The sequence below is a fragment of the Phoxinus phoxinus genome (genome assembly GCF_949152265.1).
Source record: "Phoxinus phoxinus genome assembly, chromosome: 2".
Taxonomy (NCBI): domain Eukaryota; kingdom Metazoa; phylum Chordata; class Actinopteri; order Cypriniformes; family Leuciscidae; genus Phoxinus; species Phoxinus phoxinus.
This window is the reverse complement of record NC_136877.1, coordinates 3,591,275-3,611,340: the sequence shown is the minus strand read 5'-3', so window position 1 is coordinate 3,611,340 and position 20,066 is coordinate 3,591,275. Positions and strand designations below refer to the sequence as shown.

Genomic DNA, 20,066 nt, shown 5'->3' with positions numbered 1-20,066 from the left:
GTTCTATTTCATCAGAAACTATCTGAAAACAGGGCTTTAAGTGTAAAATACCGAACTTGTCCTTTAAAGGAACACGTCGACTTTTGGGGCTTTAGCTTATTCACCGTGTCCCCCAGAGTTAGCTAAGTCCATACATATCATTCTCATCTCCGTGCGTGCCGTAACTCTGTCTGACGCACCCACCGCTAGCCTAGCTTAGCACAAAGACTGGAGGTAAATGGCTGCAGCTAGCATACTGCTTCCAATAAGTGACAAAATAACGCCAACATTTTCATCACATGTTGTGATTTGTATAGTCAAAGCGTGTGTGAATAACAAGGTCACATGAGACACAGCCATCTTCTAACCGTATACTGGGAACTATATTCTCAGAAGGCAAACTCTCTTCTCCTCACCACAGGGCTTCTCAGGCGCTGCGAGCAAATCACTCCACAGAAGTAGCAGTGCTTCGCCTTCTGAGAATATAGTTCCCAGTATACGGTTAGAAGATGGCTGTGTCTCATGTGACCTTGTTATTCACACACGCTGTGACTATACAAATCACAACATGTGATGAAAATGTTGGCGTTATTTTGTCCCTTATTTGGAAATAGTATGCTAGCTGGAGCCATTTACTTCCATTCTATGTGCTAAGCTAGGCTAGCGGTGGGTGCGTCAGAGTTACGGCACGCACGGAGATGAGAAGATTATGTATGGACTTATCTAACTCTGGGGGATACGGTGAATAAGCTAAAGCCCCAAAAAATCGGTGTGTTCCTTTAACTTTTTTTCATTTTTTTTTTTTTTTTATACTTGTGTTTTATATAGTTGTAAATGTGCAAGTAATAATAGTCATGTTTAAATTATTATTATTATAACTTGCTTAATAAAGTAAAGCACGAACTACTGGTTTCTGTTCATTGAATACCTTTAACATTTTAGTGTAGATTGCATGTAATGTTTGTATGTAGGGGTTTACTGTAAAATAAGGTAACCCAAACAGACAATATGGTAGCCCATATATATATACCCGTTGTGGCCCATAATAGCCATAGATAAGACCTATCTGGGTCCCATCATCAACCCATTTAATGTACACCTGCTAACTCATCTTGCAAAATCAGTGAAATTGTGGGCGCCACTCTTGAAACTGTGTAGCTCTGCAGACTGTGAACAAATTCCTGTTGCACAGAGCAATACCTCTCTTACCAATTCACTTCAATTCAATTCAAATTTATTTGTATAGCACTTTTCACAATACATATGGTTTCAAAGCAGCTTTACAGAAAATGCATTTCAGAAATGTACATAGTACATTGTAAATGTACAAAAATACAGTTAGTTAGTCATGTATTAATTTAGGGCATAACATATCGCCGGATTTGGGTCGTCTCTTCTTTACCACAAGGTACAGTATGCAGTTAGTGAGTAAGTTAAGTTCTGTTGGAAACATAGTCCTAACACTTTTTAAATAGCCCACTTAAAGTGTTTATTGCAAATAAATTACTAAATGGTTAAAATGAATAAAAGTAAATGAAAAAAAATGTGCGTTATATTTAAACTCGTGAACGCACCCCTTTCAAAAATCTTGCTTCCAACGTCCCCATTGTTCTCTAAACGCCTCCATTGAGAACCACTAGTCTAGTCATAACAGCAACACGCTTCTCCCATTATCACTCTCTTGCTTCCTTTCTCTGTGGGACATTCCGTTCTTCGAGTGAATAAGGACACAAAACCTAATATCCTACAGGAATAATGAAACTCTTTCAAAATGTTAGTACCTTTCATCGTGTGTTGGCTGGCCTCTCAATAACTGGGTACGTAGTTACTACTTTGTCATTTGTAGCTGGCTTCCTGTTACCGTTAGTGTTTGTATATTAAATGAATAAACTACAACATATCAGTAATGGACCTGTTTAGGAGTTTAAGTGTCATTTTAATTTGGACTGATACAATTTTTTTTCACATGGTGGCCTAATTATTAACAGCAGTCTTTGTGGACTAAACTGTGGATAATCAGGGATAAATCATATTTTTTTTAATACATAAAAATATTTACAATAATTGCAAACTATTATACTTTGCTTTGTTTATATACACAAAAAGGATGTATAATAATGTATAATTTATGGCCCTTGGTCCGGACCAAATGAACCGAACTACAGATGTGAAAACACTCTAAATTATCATGCAAGAGAGCAAGAGATAGCAAGAGAGTTTGAATGTTTATTACCGTTGTTTTCTCAGAGAGTAGTCCTCTCTTCCAGTTTCTCTAGTCTTACACTTTCTTGTCTAGTGTGCTAGATCAGATTATGCATGCAAAATAAACTAAACTGTACTAAATCAACTGGCAGAAGAGTTTCCTGAGAAAGTACTGTTGCTGTTTTTTGTGTGTACCGTATGCGAGACACACCCTGTACAAGACAATGGTTAACTAATGACTAATAATGTGGATAAATTATTTGCATTTAGAAACCTATTTCTATTTATAAGCCTTTTCACTCAAGGCAGGCAAGGCATAATTTTAGTAGCATTTTGACAAATTGCTCGTTTTCTTTTATTTTTTTTACTTTGAACGACTCATAATTCTCTTACCTTTTACATCCATATAAAACAACAGCATTGTCATGATGTTACATTTTAGCCTCCCACATCAGAACATTATGAGTAACGAGGTAAAATCGGTAACACTTTAAAATACGGATCCTTCGTTAATGAATAACTACACAGGAACAAATGAGTAACACAATGTTAACAATCTAGTAACTACAGTTAACTAACAAGTAACTCTGATTAACGAATTAGTAATTAATAGCACACAGATGTAAGTGGTAGTTCACTATTAACTAATCAATAACTACTATTTTTTTAATACTTCCCAGATAACTACTGCATTTTTTACAGATTTAAGTGGTAGTTCACTAATAACTAATCAATAACTACTATTTTTCAATACTTCCCAGAGAAATAATGAAAAAAATTCACAATTCATGCAAAACTTAACAACTAATGCAGGAAAAATTACTAGCACTAAGATTAACATTACTGCTAATACTGTACACTAATTATAAATATGTAATAGCATAGCAGACTTATGATATGCTATATATAAGAACTGTCGTCGACGAGGATGAGGTCGACGCGATGCTGAGAGAAGGGGATTCCTGCTCTCTCCTGGCGTCAGGCAGTGAGGATTGGGCGAGCTCTGAGGATCTCGCGCCTCCTGTCCGTGCTTCGACGGGAAAGAGAGCGAGCATCGAGGCGGAGCTAGTTCGCGTGCTCACTGAGGCCACGGCGAGCCTTGGCCTCGAGTGGGTGTCGCCCGAGCAGCCCGCCCACAACCATCTGGACGGCTACTTCCTGCCCGGGGAGCGCACTTCACCTGCATCCAAGCCAGCGCCCTTCCTTCCTGAGCTTCATGAAGAGGTCGCTAGAGCTTGGAGCTCCCCGTTTTCGACCAGGACACGGTCCTCTGTTTCTCTGGCGAATCTTTCTTTTGTTAAGTCATGCAGTGTGAAACCCTCTGTCGCAGATCCATCATGTAGTGTGAACTTGGCAGCGACTGATGCTACTCCAGATAGGCAGTGTGAAAAGAACAATGACATGACTACTTTGAAAATCCTGCAGTGTGGACTCGGCATAAGAGTATGGGGTCTCTGAGGAACAAATGTGGGCGTTTCTAAATTTGTGGGCGTTTTCAAACGGGTATTGGTGGGTGTTTATAAATCATGCAACGATAATGATGATTACTGAGCACTTTAACAATGAGAACTTTTCCAGCATGCTGAAATATTAGAAAATTAATTATTAAAACAATTAAAACTTTAGTGTTATTAATTTAACACTTTTTTAACACTAGCGGTTCTCTTACGAGAGATACTCTCGTACTGCGTAGTAAACTAAGCTTTGGGGAAAATCCTTTTCCACGAGAATACTGAAGCCAAAAATTATCCTTAATTTTGTATAAATGTAAAACGCGTTGCCAAAGCATACAGACCTAGGCGAGACAGCTCCATCTAAAGTGTGGTCATGTCCCGCCATCTACCAGGCCGATCTCCTCCGCAAACTGGACGAGAAGGGACCTGACGCGATCTGTGTGGCGGACTTGAGGAGCGCTACGGACCTCGCTCTCCGCGCTTCAAAGTCTGCAGCACAGGCCATCGGACGGAGCATGGCAGCGCTCACCGTGTCTGAGAGACATCTCTGGGTCACGCTCTCTGACATGCCGGATGCGGAGCGCACCGCGTTCCTCGACGCGCCGCTTTCCCCTGCTGGCCTCTTCGGAACCTCGGTCAAAGACTTCACCGACAGGTACGCTGAGGTGCAGAAAGCGACACAGGCTATGAAGCACTTCCTCCCGAAGCGCTCCAACTCTGCAGCAGGCCGTACGAAACCGTCTGCTCAGAGCTCACAGCCTAAGCCTCCGCCCAACGCCTCTTCTCAACGCCGCCAGACACAGAGCTCGAGACCGCGCTCTCGATCTTCCAGCCGCCGCCCCGCGATGCGTGGCCCACGGCCGAAGATCGCGTTGAAGCCAGAGGCCCCGAAATCATCCTAGCACTCCTAGGAAACCGACGGTGTTCAAGTCCCGCTGCGGCCGGACCCTCACCAAAGTTTGCCGCTCGTCCAGTCTCAAGAGAAGTGACTGGTCCAGTGTATATATCAGCCAACAAGCCTGTCTCATTGCCCGCTTGCCTGCACACAAAAGCCGTTATACGGCTACCCAGATAAATCCTTTAAAGAGCGTATTTTCTGGTGTCCCGGCCACGGTCGATGGTGTTTCATGTGTAGTAAGACTGCCCACTATAATGTGCCCATCCCTACACACAAACACAGCCCCACACACGGGGCTCGCGCACATAAAATCGACTCAAATGTAGCAAACGTGCCCACGACCCAGTGCCCACTTATGCTACCTCCTGCACGCCTCACGGTTTCTGTAAAAACGAAACCAGCTTGCATGCGCTCTGCCCAGGCGAGCGATGCTATAAAGGTGGTAAATGTGCCCGCTTCCCCTCGCCCACACCCACACACAAGCATTACAGTTCCAGTGGAACTCGTCCAGCCCTCCCCCTCCCGGTTTACGACCGTAGAGGGGTCGAGCGCGGACATTCTACCCGCTGTCATCAGCGCGGCTCCTGCCTCAGATGTTACGAGCATGACGCTTACGTCACAGCTCACCAAAGCCGCTGTATCGCGAGCCGATCAGAGCGCGCTTCACACTCAGCCCCTAGCAACCCGTGCAGTCGCGTGGGCGAAGCTTCCCGGGATCTCAAAATGGGTGCTAAATCATAAAAGAAGGCTATTCGCTGCAGTTTCGCCGACGCCCTTGCGTCGAGACAACGGTAGATTCGAATGTAGCACATCTACTTCGAGCCGAAATTCAGAAACTGTTGAGCAAAGGGGCAATAGAACCCTTATCTCAAGCTCAAAGCGAAGGGGGGCTTTACAGCAGATACTTCCTGGTACCGAAGAAAGAGGGGGGTCTAAGACCCATACTAGATCTGCGGCAACTGAACAAAGCGCTTATGAAGCGTCAGTTCAAGATGCTCACTACCAGAAAAATCCTCGCGCATATTCGCCAAGGGGACTGGTTTGTGTCGATAGATCTAATGGACGCGTATTTTCAAATACAGATTGCGTCACGTCACAGACGATTTTTGAGATTCCCCTTCGAGGGTCAGGCATATCAGTACACAGTCCTGCCGTTCGGCTTGTCCCTGGCACCCGTACATTTACGAAGTGAACGGACGCAGCGCTCACACCCCTCAAACTCAGGGGCGTTCGAGTGTTGAACTATTTGGACGACTGGCTCATTCTAGCCCAATCTCACTCAGAGATCGTGGAGCACAGAGCCATGTTACTGAACCACCTCGACAATCTCGGTTTAACTGGGAAAAGAGTTCGCTATTCCCCAGTCAGACTATTTTGTTTCTGGGAATAGAACTGAACTCGCTGTCGATGACAGCACGGCTGTCACCCCAGCGCACACTGGATATTCAGCGCACAGTCAGCTCTTTCCGCTGCGGCGCTATAGTCCCTCTCAAGAGCTTTCAAAAGATGCTAGGTCTGATGGCCTGCTGCGCATGCGCCCGCTGCAGTTCTGGCTCAAAGAGAGAGTGCCTCACAGTGCGTGGGCAACCGGTCGTTTTCGCCTCAAGGTCGATCAAGCGTGCACCACAGCTTTGAACCCCTGGGGGTCGAAAGACTGGTACCATTCAGGTGTAAGCCTTAAGACTTCCTCGAGACTGAGGGTGGTGTCTACGGACGCATCCAATGCAGGATGGGGAGCGCTGCTCGAGGGCAGACCGCTTTTTGGCCTGTGGTCAGAGCGGGAGAAGCTCCTCCATATAAACTGCCTCGAGATGTTAGCAGTGAGCAAAGCGCTCACGCGCTTTCGTCCCCTGGTAACGGGGTGCCACGTTCTGGTACGTTCTGGTACGTTCAGACAACGTATCAGTGGTATCCTACATAAATCGCCAGGGCGGCCTCAGGTCCCTGACCCTGTACAGGCTAACCAGGCGCCTCCTGATATGGGCACGCAGCAACCTGCTCTCGCTGAAAGCAGCGCACGTGCCGGGACTCCTGAATGTAGGACCAGACAGACTGTCCAGGAACCACGTTCCGACAGGAGAATGGTCTTTGCACCCACAGACAGTACGGCTGCTGTGGAAGAAATTCGGCAGAGCGGATGTAGACCTGTTCGCGTCTCAGGAAAACGCTCACTGTCCAGAATTTTTCTCGAAAAGCAAGGACGCTCTGACCCACTCGTGGCCTCGTCGTCCTCTCTATGCTTTTCCCACTGTCTCCCTCCTAACCCAGGTGGTGGAACGGATAAGGGAAGAAGGATGCTCAGTGCTGCTGATAGCGCCACTCTGGACGAGCCAGCCTTGGTTCCCAGTTGTGATGCAGTAAGCAGCTTGGCCAGTCTATAGGAAGGAACGATTTAGTCATCCGGTTCCTCTGAGGAGCTAGGAGACTGAATCCTCCCAGACCTCCTACAGTTCCCATATGGGACCTTTCTACGGTACTGGAAGCCATGAAAGGTCATCCCTTTGAGCCTTTACAGGAGATTGATCTCAAACACCTGTCGCTCAAGACGGTGTTTCTTCTGGCTCTCGCTTCAGTGAAGCGCATCGGGGACTTACACGCGCTCTCAGTGAGTGCTACGTGCTTGGAGTTTGGGCCTAATGACTCGAGGGTTATACTTAAACCTAAGCATGGTTATGTTCCTAAATCCCTAAACACACCGTTTAGGGCACAGGTCATTTCCCTGTCTGCCCTACCGGTCGCTGGGGAAAATGAGGACGAAAGTTTTCTCTGCCCGGTCAGGGCATTGAGAGCATATGTGTCTCTCTCGTCTGCCTTCAGACAGATGGAGCAGCTTTTTGTTTCGTTTAGTGGGCGTTCTAAGGGACTAGCCGCTTCGAAACAGAGCCTATCCAGATGGATAGTGGACGCAATAGCTCTAGCTTACACAACCAAGGGCATGCAATGCCCTTTGGGTGTCAGAGCGCACTCCACAAGAAGCATGGCTTCATTGTGGGCCTGGTCAAGTGGGATTGCCTTGCAAGATATCTGTATGGCGGCAGGCTGGGCCTCCCCGTCTACATTTATAAGGTTTTATAACCTAGAGGTTCCCGCTCTTCAAGCCAGGTTACTATCGGTCTAATATGGCCAAAAGGGGATAGACTGAAATTCAGTCTTGTTATAAATAGCTATTATAAATAGCAGGGCCACTCTAAGCCGCCTTTTTTCGGAAGATAGTGGCTGAATCCCTCTTCTTCCAGGATTCCCTGTGAGTCCCCTGGGTGATTATGCACTGTATGTACCCCGGCTGGTCGCCTTGGGTCTATGGTGTCGGATCCCAGCACGCACAACGTTTTACAAGTTCCCCAAAGCGTAGTTTACTACGCAGTACAAGAGTATCTCTCGTAAGAGAACGTACTCGGTTACTAACGTAACCTCGGTTCTCTCTAGAGAGAGGAACGAGTACTGCGTATCATGTCGTATCATGTTTGCTTCACTGTTAAAAATCACAGAGTTAAGCCTGCGAGCGCAATTTATAGCCCTAAGCCACGCCCGTTTCGGCAGGACGTGACGCGGGAGGGCGCGAAGCATTGGGTGTGACGTCACTCAAGGTCTCGCTCGATAGGCTTAAGCAGTTGCCCGCACAGCAGCCAATCGGCGCGTGAGCTGTCTCGCCTAGGTCTGTATGCTGTGGTCATACTCGATAGGTTTAAGCAGTTGCCCGCACAGCAGCCAATCGGCGCCTAGGTCTAGCTCGCCTAGGTATGTATGCTGTGCGTTTTACATTTATACAAAATTAAGGATAATTTTTGGCTTCAGTATTCTCGTGGAAAAGGATTTTCCCCAAAGCGTAGTTTACTACGCAGTACTCGGTTCTCTCTCTAGAGAGAACCGAGGTTACGTTAGTAACCGAGTACGTTTTATTGTATAGTAAAAAATAAATACAAATAAATAGTTTCAGTGTGGCCCTTATCTTATTGCAACTGGTGCTGAAAGAGTTTCTACTAATCAATCACAGCAATCTTGAAATGATTTGGAAGTGAAAGAGTCATGGTAAAAGTTGTAAAAGTCACAACTGATTACTACCTTGTCAGTTATATCACTATTTTTCATATTTTATCACTTTACTTTTGTCCATTAGTTGATTAGAGTTACATTGAAATAAGTAATAATGATGACACCACAGTAGCTCCTGAAAATGAACTCCATAGTCTTTCTGCTGGGCATTTAGGAACAGATTTAACCCTTATAAACTTTTCTATACAATGTGTGTTTGCTACATCACTGCAAAACCTCATCAAACTACTGTGACAGGTTTATATGTATCTGTGTATTAAATCTGATAATTCAATTGAGAAAACATATGATCTGCTTCACTTTATCATTCATGATCTGTTATTGTGTTTCCTCACAGATTGATTTATTTTGCCTACACTTCCACTCCAACCAGGTGAGTGTTTTTTCAAAACAATCTTGAGAAAATACCTCTAAAACATAAGCAGTTATTAGCATACTTCTAGAAATAAATGGGATACTTGCTTTAATAACAATTCAAGTATCATGCACGAGTTATCTTGCGTTATATTCTTACTGCTTCTCACGTGTCTGGTTGTGAAACGTAGTTTGGGGACGAGACCAAGGGTCAAGGGCTCAATTCTTATTTTTGCACACCCGTTTCCTTTTCTCGTTTCCTTTCCTTGTGTCTCAGCTCCACCCCTGTAGGATGTGAGAGAAAGGCTGCAAGGAAAGAAAAGGAGAACGGAGGAAATTAATGAAAGTTTTTTTTTTTTGTTTTTTTTATTACATTGCTAAGAACATACAGAATCAATACCAGGGGTAAATGTAATTGAGAGTACAGTTACAGGTTATACAGTCAGGAGAATATCATGCAAATTACACAGTGAGACAGTTTTAAGGGCTTTGGAGTTGCTGGATGTACTGAGGGTGTCCAGGTAGGATTTAAGTTCCTTACAAAAAATAAAGAAATAGGGCTTAGCACCCTGAAATTTACATTTGTCATATACACTGGAGTCATCAGCAGCGCTTCAACTGTTGTTGAAGTTTGGTTATTTAAGAAATTCATAATAAATAATAATAAAGCAAGATACTCTCAGTTTACATGCAAAACGTGCAAACAAAGTTTTAAAAAATTTCCACTCTGAAATTTGTAGATTTTTTTTTTTGTAGATTAAAAAAATCTTCTTTTTTTTTAAGGGCCGGAGTTTTTAGAAAGAATCGTTTTCAGAGGCGAATTCTCCGTTTCCGTGTAAACGAAGGGCATAAGCGAAGGGAAATGTACCAAAATAACCATGTACATGTAAACAGGGCCTAACTTCCTGCCTGTGCTCTGTCTAGTGTCCGGTATTGTTTGTGTGTTGCATGCTGTCTTGCCTGCTGGCTATGTTTCTGAGTTATTTATTAAACAAAGTACCTTTCATTCATCTCCGTTCTATTTCGTTCTTCCTGACCGCCAGTGGCAGTGCTTCACACTGGATACTATCTCTTGTTGCAAATGCATAGGTCGAGTGTAACAAGTTAGCTCTATGAAATATTAATAATCAATAATAACTGGTGATTAATTATTAATATTTATTAATATTTGGATCAGTTAATAATTAACTTAATGTAGTAAAGTTAATATTACAATCAGCCCACCTGTTCGTCCTGTGAACACTCAGTGTTAATTGTTTATTAATTTTAAGAAATATTCATTTCCGGGGAAGGGACATGTCTTTCTTACTCTACAGTACTAAGAGCCTGTAGTCAAAATCTAAATCATAAGTCAATCTTGTTGCAAGCTGAGAATCAGAACCGGAAGCAGGAAATGGAACTATGATCACGGTGGATAAGTGCATGCAGGAATGGGGCATTTCAAATGACAAAATTGTGACTGTAATAACGGACAATGGTAGCAATATGGTAGCAGCATTTAAACACAGTACTCAAGAAGAAGAAGAAGAAGAGGCTAGCTCAGATGAAGAGGTGTCCCTCCGAGGTGAAAGTGATTCAGAGGAGGAGATTGAAGACCATCGGTAACTTAAGCCACTTTTATTCATAATTTTAACTATTATTCATATTTAATGTATTACCTCATTTACCTGATATGTATTTACTTTCTTTTTGGTAGCTATCAAAACATGGAGATGGGTATGGAACGGATGCCATGTGTGGTTCACACGCTGCAGCTTGTGGTCCACATGCTAAACAAGGAGGCGAGTGTGAAGCGAATCCTTGACAAAGCACGATCAATTGTGAAGCTCTTTCGCAAGTCATCTGTTGCAACACAGAAGATTTTGGATAAGTGTGGCCTAATTGTTGTGAATGATTGTCCCACGCGCTGGTCAAGTACATATTACATGATTGCACGACTCCTCAAAGTTAAAGATCCTCTTTGCGAAATAGCGAATGAGATGGGGTGGGACAACTTACTCTCTAGTGAGTGGCAGAAGCTCAGCTCATTGCATGAACTCATGTTGCCTTTTGCCGAACACACACAGACTCTTCAGAGTGACACGATGTCTATGTCACTGATCGCCCCTGCCCTCTTAGATTTGCATAGCCACCTTACTGATTTTGAAGAAAACACAAATCATCGGGATTTGGCCACTCTAGCACGAAAAATGAAAGTCAATTTGAACCAGCGCTTTGCCTGGGTATTGGATCCATCAGATGAAAAGTTCTCTCCACTTGTTGTAGCTGCTTTCTTTCTCAACCCTACTGTGTGTGATACTCTTCTTGATGTGGCTGATGACAGTGTTCAGGAACTTTTTAAGCAGGCAGAGGGGTATGTGGTCCAGTGCACTCAGAGTCAAGAGACTCACCCTGATGATGATGTGGAGGAACTGAATGGACTAGAGCCTGACCCTGGACCACCATCCTCCTCCTCAAGGAAGCCAGTCTTCAGATTTCTGTCCAAATGCCGTGCAAAGCCTAGACCAAAGTCCTCCACATGTAGCATCAGGCAGCAACTAAGCAAGTACAAGGAGGAGCTCTCACAGCCAATTACTTGTGATTCAGAAGTCCAGTTTTGGCTTGGGAAATGTGACACATTTTATCACAGCTTGAAACCATTAGCATTAGATCTGTTAGCAATGCCTGCTTCGCAAGCTTTTGCAGAGAGAGTTTTCAGTGTCACAGGTGACCTAACCAGGGGAAAGCGTAACAGAGCAAAAGTCACTTTAGCACGAAGTGCTTTCTTGAAAATGAATAGAGGTAAATAAGTGTTAGTATTCTGTGGTTGAATTGTCAGCATTGTGGTAGGAAGAAAAAAATGTCGTTCAGTGCACTTTAGATTCAAATTAAAGATGTTTGCACTTATTGTTCAGCTCAGCTGTAAGCTTTAAGGTCCTGGACCTAACTTTATTTTTATTTTATTGATGGTGAATTGACAGCTAGTTATTGTTTACATTACCATGTCCATGACAGTGTTTGTTGCTGCATAACAGCTTTTGAATTGAAATAAAGACACAGTTGTGTTGAAATAAAGTTACATTTGTGTTTTATATATTTTGGTTAAGTTTGTTTTCTATACCAGCGGTAAAAAAATTGTCTAGTAAATCTGTTATTGATTAATACTGTTATTTATTAATACCAAGCAATTTTAGTCGACTAAAATACCAAGCAATTTTAGTCGACTAAAATACCAAGCAATTTTAGTCGACTAAAATAAGACTAAAATTAAAACAAATCAGATGACTAAAACTTGACTAAAACTAAAAAGAATTATAGTCAAAAGACTAAGACTAAAACTAAATTAAAATTTCTTGTCAAAATTAACACTGGATCACACAGTATCAAAAATAAGAATAATAGAATTAAAAGACACTACACAAATCAGTGAATCATTCACACAGTTTCTGTAATGCATGTTCATTTATAGATCAGTTTGTCTATGATTAATGCACCAAAGTCTGTATATTGCCTAGGGCCAACTCCTGTTTTCAAATGACTTGCCATTAGTCTTAAAGAAAGTAAAAATAGCTATGTACGCTGATGACTCGACTATCTATTCATCTCAAGAAACAATTGACGACCTTGAAATTGTGTTATTGGAAGAACTAAAGTCTGTAGTAGAGTGGGTTACAAATAATAAGTTAGTCTTAAATGTTGGCAAGACAAAACGTATTGTTTTTGGTACCAGAGAAATGTTGTTGAGTGAACCCAGATTAAATGTAGTAATTAAAGATATGTATGTTGAGCAGGTACTACAGACGAGGCTTCTGGGTATCGAAGTCGACAACCACTTATTATGGTCCAAGCACATCAGTATAGTTGTGCGCAGGATGTGCAATGGTCTTTTTATGGTGAGAAGGTGTTCTCACATGCTGCCTTTTAACATGAGGACAGATGTTATAAGATCACTTGTTTTGTCACAGTTGGACTATTGCGAAATGAGAGGCGTTTCCATTAATGTTATGCGACTAAAACGTCATTTTTTCTCATAAGTCATTCCAAAAATCACGGCAACGGACGTTTTTTTTATATAATATCACAGCCACCGCATTAGACATTATTATTATTAATGGAAAGAGACGTGGCGTGTTATCCAAGCATTAATGGCAGGGAAAGACCCGTATACTGCGAATGATTTACGTTTACGTAAAGTTACGTTTATGTGGCGGATTCCGTTAACTAGATTTATCCGTTAACTAACCGATCTAGGTTGTCTTAACACTGTAAATTGACAAAGTAAAAAAAAAGGGAATCTGTTTTAATTTTTTCAAAATTCTGTTCTTACTTTACCAAAATTATGTTTTCCAATTTACTTTTATTTAAATTTTGTGCTAATTTTATATATGTAATTGTATAGTATTATATTCAGAAAGAGCTACAAGACTAAAGTGTGTGGGAAGTTGCTGAGGTATTAAAGGGAAAGACTGTAAAGACTGTTGAAAGTTATCGTTAGATTTTTTTAGTTAATAGGTAGCCTATCTGGTTTTGGTGTAATGCCCTGCAGAGTTTAAACAATAATAAAGTCAATCAAGAGCTTTAGATGTTAAGATCCAAGTCCAGCCCACTGTAAGACACATCATCTACAACTGACGTTACAAAATGAGGAATAACAAGCTTTGCGTGTAGATAATTACAAGACATTATAACTGGTCACAACATCTTCTTCTTTTTTTATTAACAGGCTTCCTTACAACCAGCCCAGTGTAGTGGGGTAAGAACATAAACAGTTTTTTTTTTTATACATTTATTTTTATTTCATACTACTATGCATTTGGATTTGGATTTGATGCATGAATTTCCTCATTTAAAACAGCCCAGATGGTAAAGGTGTTCACTTGTCACCATGGTTGGCCCCAGTTGTATGGGAAGGAACTTTTGATCCCACATTGATTGATTCAATCTACAAACAACAAAACATCACCATAGCAACTACAGTCTTCGCTCTTGGAAAGTAAGTAATACCTCTCCTATTTCTGATCTTCATTGACTTTAACTTTAAACAATATTAAATAAACCAGAATCCCCTTTAAGTAATGCTGATGCTTACGTTAAGTACCAAATTTTTTATATTATTAGGCCAATACTGAACTATGAAACTCTTCTCAGTTACTCAAATTCAGCCAAACTTGCACGTTGATGGGCGTTGCTCTTGCTCTCGCTCTGGGCTGCGTTTCCCGTTCAACTATATCGCTCACTGCTTAACTACCATAGTACGATGCATCGTTGGAGAAATCAACTAGCTAGTCACGACTGTTTCCCGAAACCGTATGTCGCAAAGCATCGTTCAACCAAGTTGGTTTATGACGTCTCGCACGTGTTGGACTAATAACTTATTTTAATTAATCTTTGAGAACGAATTAACATTAGATTTTGTCATATAAGTTACAGACATGGCATCTGAAGACCATTTCAAATTTTTCTCAGTTATTTTGCTTTATTACAGACTCGATATTTGGCTCGTTCTTACATAGTAGAGCACGTTCGCACACGGCAGTCTTCAAATCGGTGCTTTAAATCTCTTGACAAACTATGGCGTAAATTACATTTGTATGTATTCTAAATAAATAACACGGGTTGTACCGAATGTCAGCTTGCTTATTTTGCTAAAGATAAGGATTTATTCCGTCTACATCTCATGTAAACTAGACACTATGCTTCTAACCAGAGCTCGAGAGCTGTCGTTCCAACCACACAAGTTTGCGATGTTGTTTGCGAACGTTCGTTAGAACGATGGTTTCGCACCCAGGGGTGCGTTTCCCGAAAGCATCGTTAGCCAACTATGGTCGCAAGTTCCGTCGTTATCAGCATAGTTTAACGATTTGGTGTTTACTGAAACCATCGTTCCAATGAACGTTCGCAAACAGCATCGCAAACTTGTGTGGTTGGAACGACAGCTCTCGAGCTGTGGTTAGAAGCATAGTTTCTAGTTTACATGAGATGTAGACTGAATAAATCCTTATCTTTAGCAAAATAAGCTGACATTCAGTACAACCTGTGTTATTTATTTAGAATACATACAAATGTAATTTACGTCTTAGTTTGTCGAGAGATTTAAAGCACCGTTTTTGAAGACTGCGCATGTGCGAACGTGCTCTACTATGTAAGAACGAGCCAAGTATCGTGTCTGGTAATAAAGCAAAATAACTGAGAAAAATTAGAAATGGTCTTCAGATGCCATGTCTGTAACTTATATGACAAAATCTAGCGTTAATTCGATCTCAAACAGAATGATTAAAATAAGTTATTAGTCCACCACGTTCGAGACGTCATAAACCAACGTGGTTAAACGATACTTTGCGACATACGGTTTCGGGAAACAGTCGTGACTAGCTAGTTGATTTCTCAAACGATGCATCGTACTATGGTAGTTAAGCAGCGACTAGTTGTACGGGAAACGCACCCCAGGTTGGTGTGTGTGTGTGCGTGTGTGTGTGTGTGTGTGTGTGTGTGTGTGTGTGTGTGTGTGTGTGTGTGTGTGTGTGTGTGTGTGTGCACTCACTCTTCCGGGAGAAGTGCCTATACAAGCCCTTTATGGTTGTCATGGCCATACTCAAAAAAATATTTCCGAAACTTATAAGAATCCTGAAGGAGTGTATTTGGCACAGAAATACTCTGTCATACGTTTAACTCATAAACTTTGGCCATGTTGCATGACAATCCAACTCTTCAACAGAATAAATAAGTCAGAATGCATGAAATAGCATTAGACATCCCCTTTAAGTTACCCCCCACCCCAAACAATTCTAGTATATGACATACAATTATTTTGAGATTTAACAGCATACTTGTACCTACCTTAAAGGGTTAGTTCACCCAAAAATGAAAATAATGTCATTAATGACTCACCCTCATGTTGTTCTAAGCCCGTAAGACCTCTGTTCATCTTCGGAACACAGTTTAAGATATTTTAGATTTAGTCCGAGAGCTTTCTGTCCCTCCATTGAAACTGTATATACAGTATACTGGCCATGTCCATAAAGGTATAAAAAGTAATATAAACATCATCAAAGTAGTCCATGTGACATCAGTGGGTTAGTTAGAAGTTTTTGAAGCATCGAAAATACTTTTTGGTCCAAAAATAACACAAAATAAGACTTTATTCAGCATTGTATTCTCTCCCGGGTCTGTTGTGAATCTGCGTTCAGGACTCCGCAGTGACGCTGCTGACGTAAGACGCTGATGACGTGTTATCTGGTGCGCCCGAGCTTCGTTTACAGTCTGAGGGAGACGCACGCTATATTCAAGCTATTCTACATTGTTTGCGTGGATATCATTTTTTTAATGGTGCGTAAATGTGCATGTCGCGGATGAGACACTTTTACAGCGTGCGTTTCCCTCAGACTATAAATGAAGCTCGGGCGCACCAGATAACACATCATCAGCGTAACTGTGAACGATTGACAACAGACCCGGGAGAGAATACAATGCTGAATAAAGTCTTATTTTGTGTTATTTTTGGACCAAAAAGTATTTTCGATGCTTCAAAAACTTCTAACTAACCCACTGATGTCACATGGACTACTTTGATGATGTTTATATTACCTTTATGGACATGGACAGTATACCGTATATACAGTTTCAATGTAGGGACAGAAAGCTCTCGGACTAAATCTAAAATATCTTAAACTGTGTTCCGAAGATGAACGGAGGTCTTACGGGCTTAGAACGACATGAGGGTGAGTCATTAATGACATTATTTTCATTTTTGGGTGAACTAACCCTTTAAAGGACAATTCCGGTGAAAAATGAAGGGGTAATTAACATATGGTTACCGATTCGATCGTTCTCTGGGATGTGTTTTCATGATAATCAAATGTAAAGAGTTTTATCTCTAAAAACAAATTAGCTTATAACGCTAGTCTATGGGGCATCGAATATAAGTAAAAAGAAATCGCTTTTTTATTATTATTAAATCATGATACTGCAATTGAACCCTGTGGGGTATTCCAGAAAGCAGTTTATGCAGCATTTCTGGGTAAGTTTATGAAAAAAAAAAAAAATGGATAACCTTAATTTTCAGATCTAAAGGCTGAGGTAACTCAGAGTGAATGTACAGTATATTTGAGTTCATTATGGACACACATCACATTAAGGACACACATCACACCCATTTTATCCTCCCTACACTGGCTACCCATCAAATTTCGAATTGATTTTAAAATATTAGTTTTAACTTTTAGAGCTTTAAATGGTCAGTCCCCACAATATCTTGCTGATTTGTTGCTCCCCTACTTACCAGGCCGTGCCCTTCGATCCTCAGGCCAGAGTCTTTTATTGGTCCCAAAGACTCGCTATAAAACCCGGGGTGACCGGTCCTTTCAGGTTGTAGCCCCCAGACTGTGGAATGCCCTGCCCCTGTCCCTCCGTGTGGCCAACTCTGTCGATTCTTTTAAAAAGCAACTAAAGACACTGTTATTTCAACAAGCTTTTAGTTGACTGGGCTTTATTGCCTTTTAATTTAAATTGTATAATCGTAAGTTTTATTTTGTATGATTGCACTTTGTAAAGCACTTTGTGATTGTATCTGTGAAAAGCGCTCTATAAATAAACTTTACTTACTTACTTACTTACTTACTTACTTACTTACTTACTTACTTACTTACTTACTTATATGGTCTTTCTTAATAAACTGCCAAAAAGGGGAAAAGAAATTCTAATATTTTGTCAGTTTATTACTCTATAATTTTGTCACTCTACCTCTCTGTTTTTCAGGTACACACTGTTTCTTAAAGATTTCCTGGAGTCTGCAGAGCAGAATTACTTTGTTGGATTCCGTGTGCATTATTATGTGTTCACTGATCATCCAGAACATGTTCCTGCAGTGAAACTGAGAGAAGAACATCATTTGACGGTGTTGACAGTCCCTAGTTCTAACAGATGGCAGGATATCAGTTTGAGCAGGATGGCAAGACTGGAGAAACTGATTGAGAGTCGACTTTTCAATAAAGCGGACTATGTTTTCAGCCTTGATGTGGACTCAAAGTTTTATGGTCGCTGGGGGGTGGAGACTTTGAGTCGTCTGGTAGGTGTCATACATCCATGGTTTTATGGTAAACATCGTAAAAAATTCCCATATGAACGCCGACCAGAGTCTCAAGCTTTTATTCCTTCTGCTGAGGGTGATTATTATTATGGCGGGGCTGTGATCGGTGGCTTAGTGAAAGATGTATATCAACTTGCTAAAACCTGCCGAGAGAATCTGGAGATTGATGCATCTAAATCCATTGAGGCAGCGTGGCAGGAGGAGTCTCATTTGAACAAGTACTTCCTTTATAATAAACCCAGTAAACTGCTTTCACCCGAGTATCTGTGGGATGACAGAAAATCTAAACCATGGGAGATCAAAATCATTCGCTTCTCTCAAGTTCTCAAAAACTATAATGAAATTCGTCCAAACCCTTAGCAGCTGTTAACTGAAACATGCAAAAAACAAAACCTGCCAAATATTTTTCCATCAGCTGCACAACATTTATGCTGCCTGATGGATGAAATATATATTGTCAGACTTTTCTTTTTTTTTTTTTTGCTTCACTAAAGTGCAAAGAGCAGCATCCCAGCAAACAAAAATATGTTCTTAGAATGTTTTTGCTAACATTCCAATTAGGTTATGAAAACTTTATTTCTGAATGTTTTATAAACGTTGAAAATAATGTTTAACCCTCTGGGGTCTGAGGTGTTTTCTGGGTCCTGGAGGTGTTCTGACATGCTCTGACATTTGCACTTATTTCTGTTACTTGTGACATTTTCATGGCTAAAGTCTGATTACACTGCATTCAGCACAAACTCTGCTACAATAATATATCAGCAGCATGTATGTAAAAGTTTGTAGTTTTGCGATAATGATGTTTATGCGTGGATTGTGAAAAATAAATAAAAAATTGTCACTGAAATAAGGTCAAAATACCCAAACTGATTATTTCTTTACAAGACTTTTGAGAATTGTATCATGTAGCCTAGAATCTTTGCTTCAAAACTATGTGAAAATCATCCAGCATACTCATTCAGATAAGACAATACATTGATTTAAACATTTTAAGACATGTTTTGTGTAAGAAAGCTGTATGCGAGGAGGCCGTTAACAAGCCATGCATATTAAGTGTTTCACACCTGAGAAAGACAAAGACCCTCCCATAATGGCCCTATTAGGAGCTCTCAGGCACTATCATTATGAGGCACAAAGAATGACTGCATTTAAAAAATAATGGCTTGTTGGGACTTATTTACAACACAACATAATCCAAAGATACACAAAAAAGGACAAAAAAGCACATTATTGAACACACTGATCACACCTTTGTGCCATTCCTGAAACATAGGTGTCACATACCTGTCATTTCCATGTTGTTTGATTTTTCATTTTACCATGAAGGCCTACATGTACAGAGAATCATGTGAATGTTTAAGTCAGCAGGACTCCATCCTCAGTGGTCTCTCATCTGGGGTCCGTTCTTCGTACGTCGCTTATTACATCCGAGATCAAATGACACATCCAAGATGATATCATCGTGCTAATCATGATCCGGCTAATTGGGTTCTTCAAACACACCAGCCGGTTATGATTAGTATAGCTGGATTGAGTTATCTGAGATAATAGGGGATTATCACGCTTTCCGGGTTTCATGGGCGGGATTTTTCAACTTTGTGCATGTCCACTTCCGGCGCAGTTCAACAATGGCTGAAACGAAGGCTAGATGTCACTGCTCTGTTCCACTTTGTCAATCAAACAAACAACGCCAACCCTACTTAAAGGAACACTCCGACTTTTTGGGACTTTAGCCTATTCAACGTGTCCCCCAGAGTTAGATAAGTCCATACATACCTTTTTCATCTCCGTGCGTGCTATAAGTCTGTTTGACGCACCCACCGCTAGCCTAGCTTAGCACAAAGACTGGATGTAAATGGTTGCAGCTAGCATACTAATCCAAATAAGTGACAAAATAACGCAAACATTTTCCTATTTACATGTTGTGATTTATATAGTCACAGAGTGTGCAAAAAACAAAGTCACATGAGACACAGACATATTTAACCGTATAAATACTGGGAACTATATCCCCTGATATAGGGCGGAGTGATAACCGCAGCGCACCTGAGACGCGCTCTGA

At 41.3% G+C, this 20,066-nt stretch overlaps 1 protein-coding gene across 1 annotated transcript; it reads left to right on the top strand.

The window, feature by feature from the left end:
- Positions 1–1,570: 1,570 nt before the first annotated feature.
- LOC306990990 (globoside alpha-1,3-N-acetylgalactosaminyltransferase 1-like) lies at positions 1,571–18,858 on the top strand. Its single transcript, XM_079598377.1, has 5 exons — positions 1,571–1,796; positions 8,924–8,959; positions 13,643–13,672; positions 13,775–13,912; positions 17,674–18,858. The coding sequence occupies exons 1-5, from the start codon at positions 1,735–1,737 to the stop codon at positions 18,362–18,364; spliced, it is 957 nt and encodes a 318-aa protein (XP_079454503.1). The 5' UTR covers positions 1,571–1,734; the 3' UTR covers positions 18,365–18,858.
- Positions 18,859–20,066: the final 1,208 nt, after the last annotated feature.

What these genes read in the sequence shown, in the direction of transcription:
- LOC306990990 (XM_079598377.1), top strand. Translation starts at nt 1,735, where the DNA reads ATGAAACTCTTTCAAAATGTTAGTACCTTTCATCGTGTGTTGGCTGGC. An exon ending in AACCAGCCCAGTGTAGTGGG is followed by an intron (nt 13,673 to 13,774) that starts GTAAGAACATAA and finishes CATTTAAAACAG; the next exon opens with CCCAGATGGTAAAGGTGTTC. An exon ending in ACAGTCTTCGCTCTTGGAAA is followed by an intron (nt 13,913 to 17,673) that starts GTAAGTAATACC and finishes TCTGTTTTTCAG; the next exon opens with GTACACACTGTTTCTTAAAG.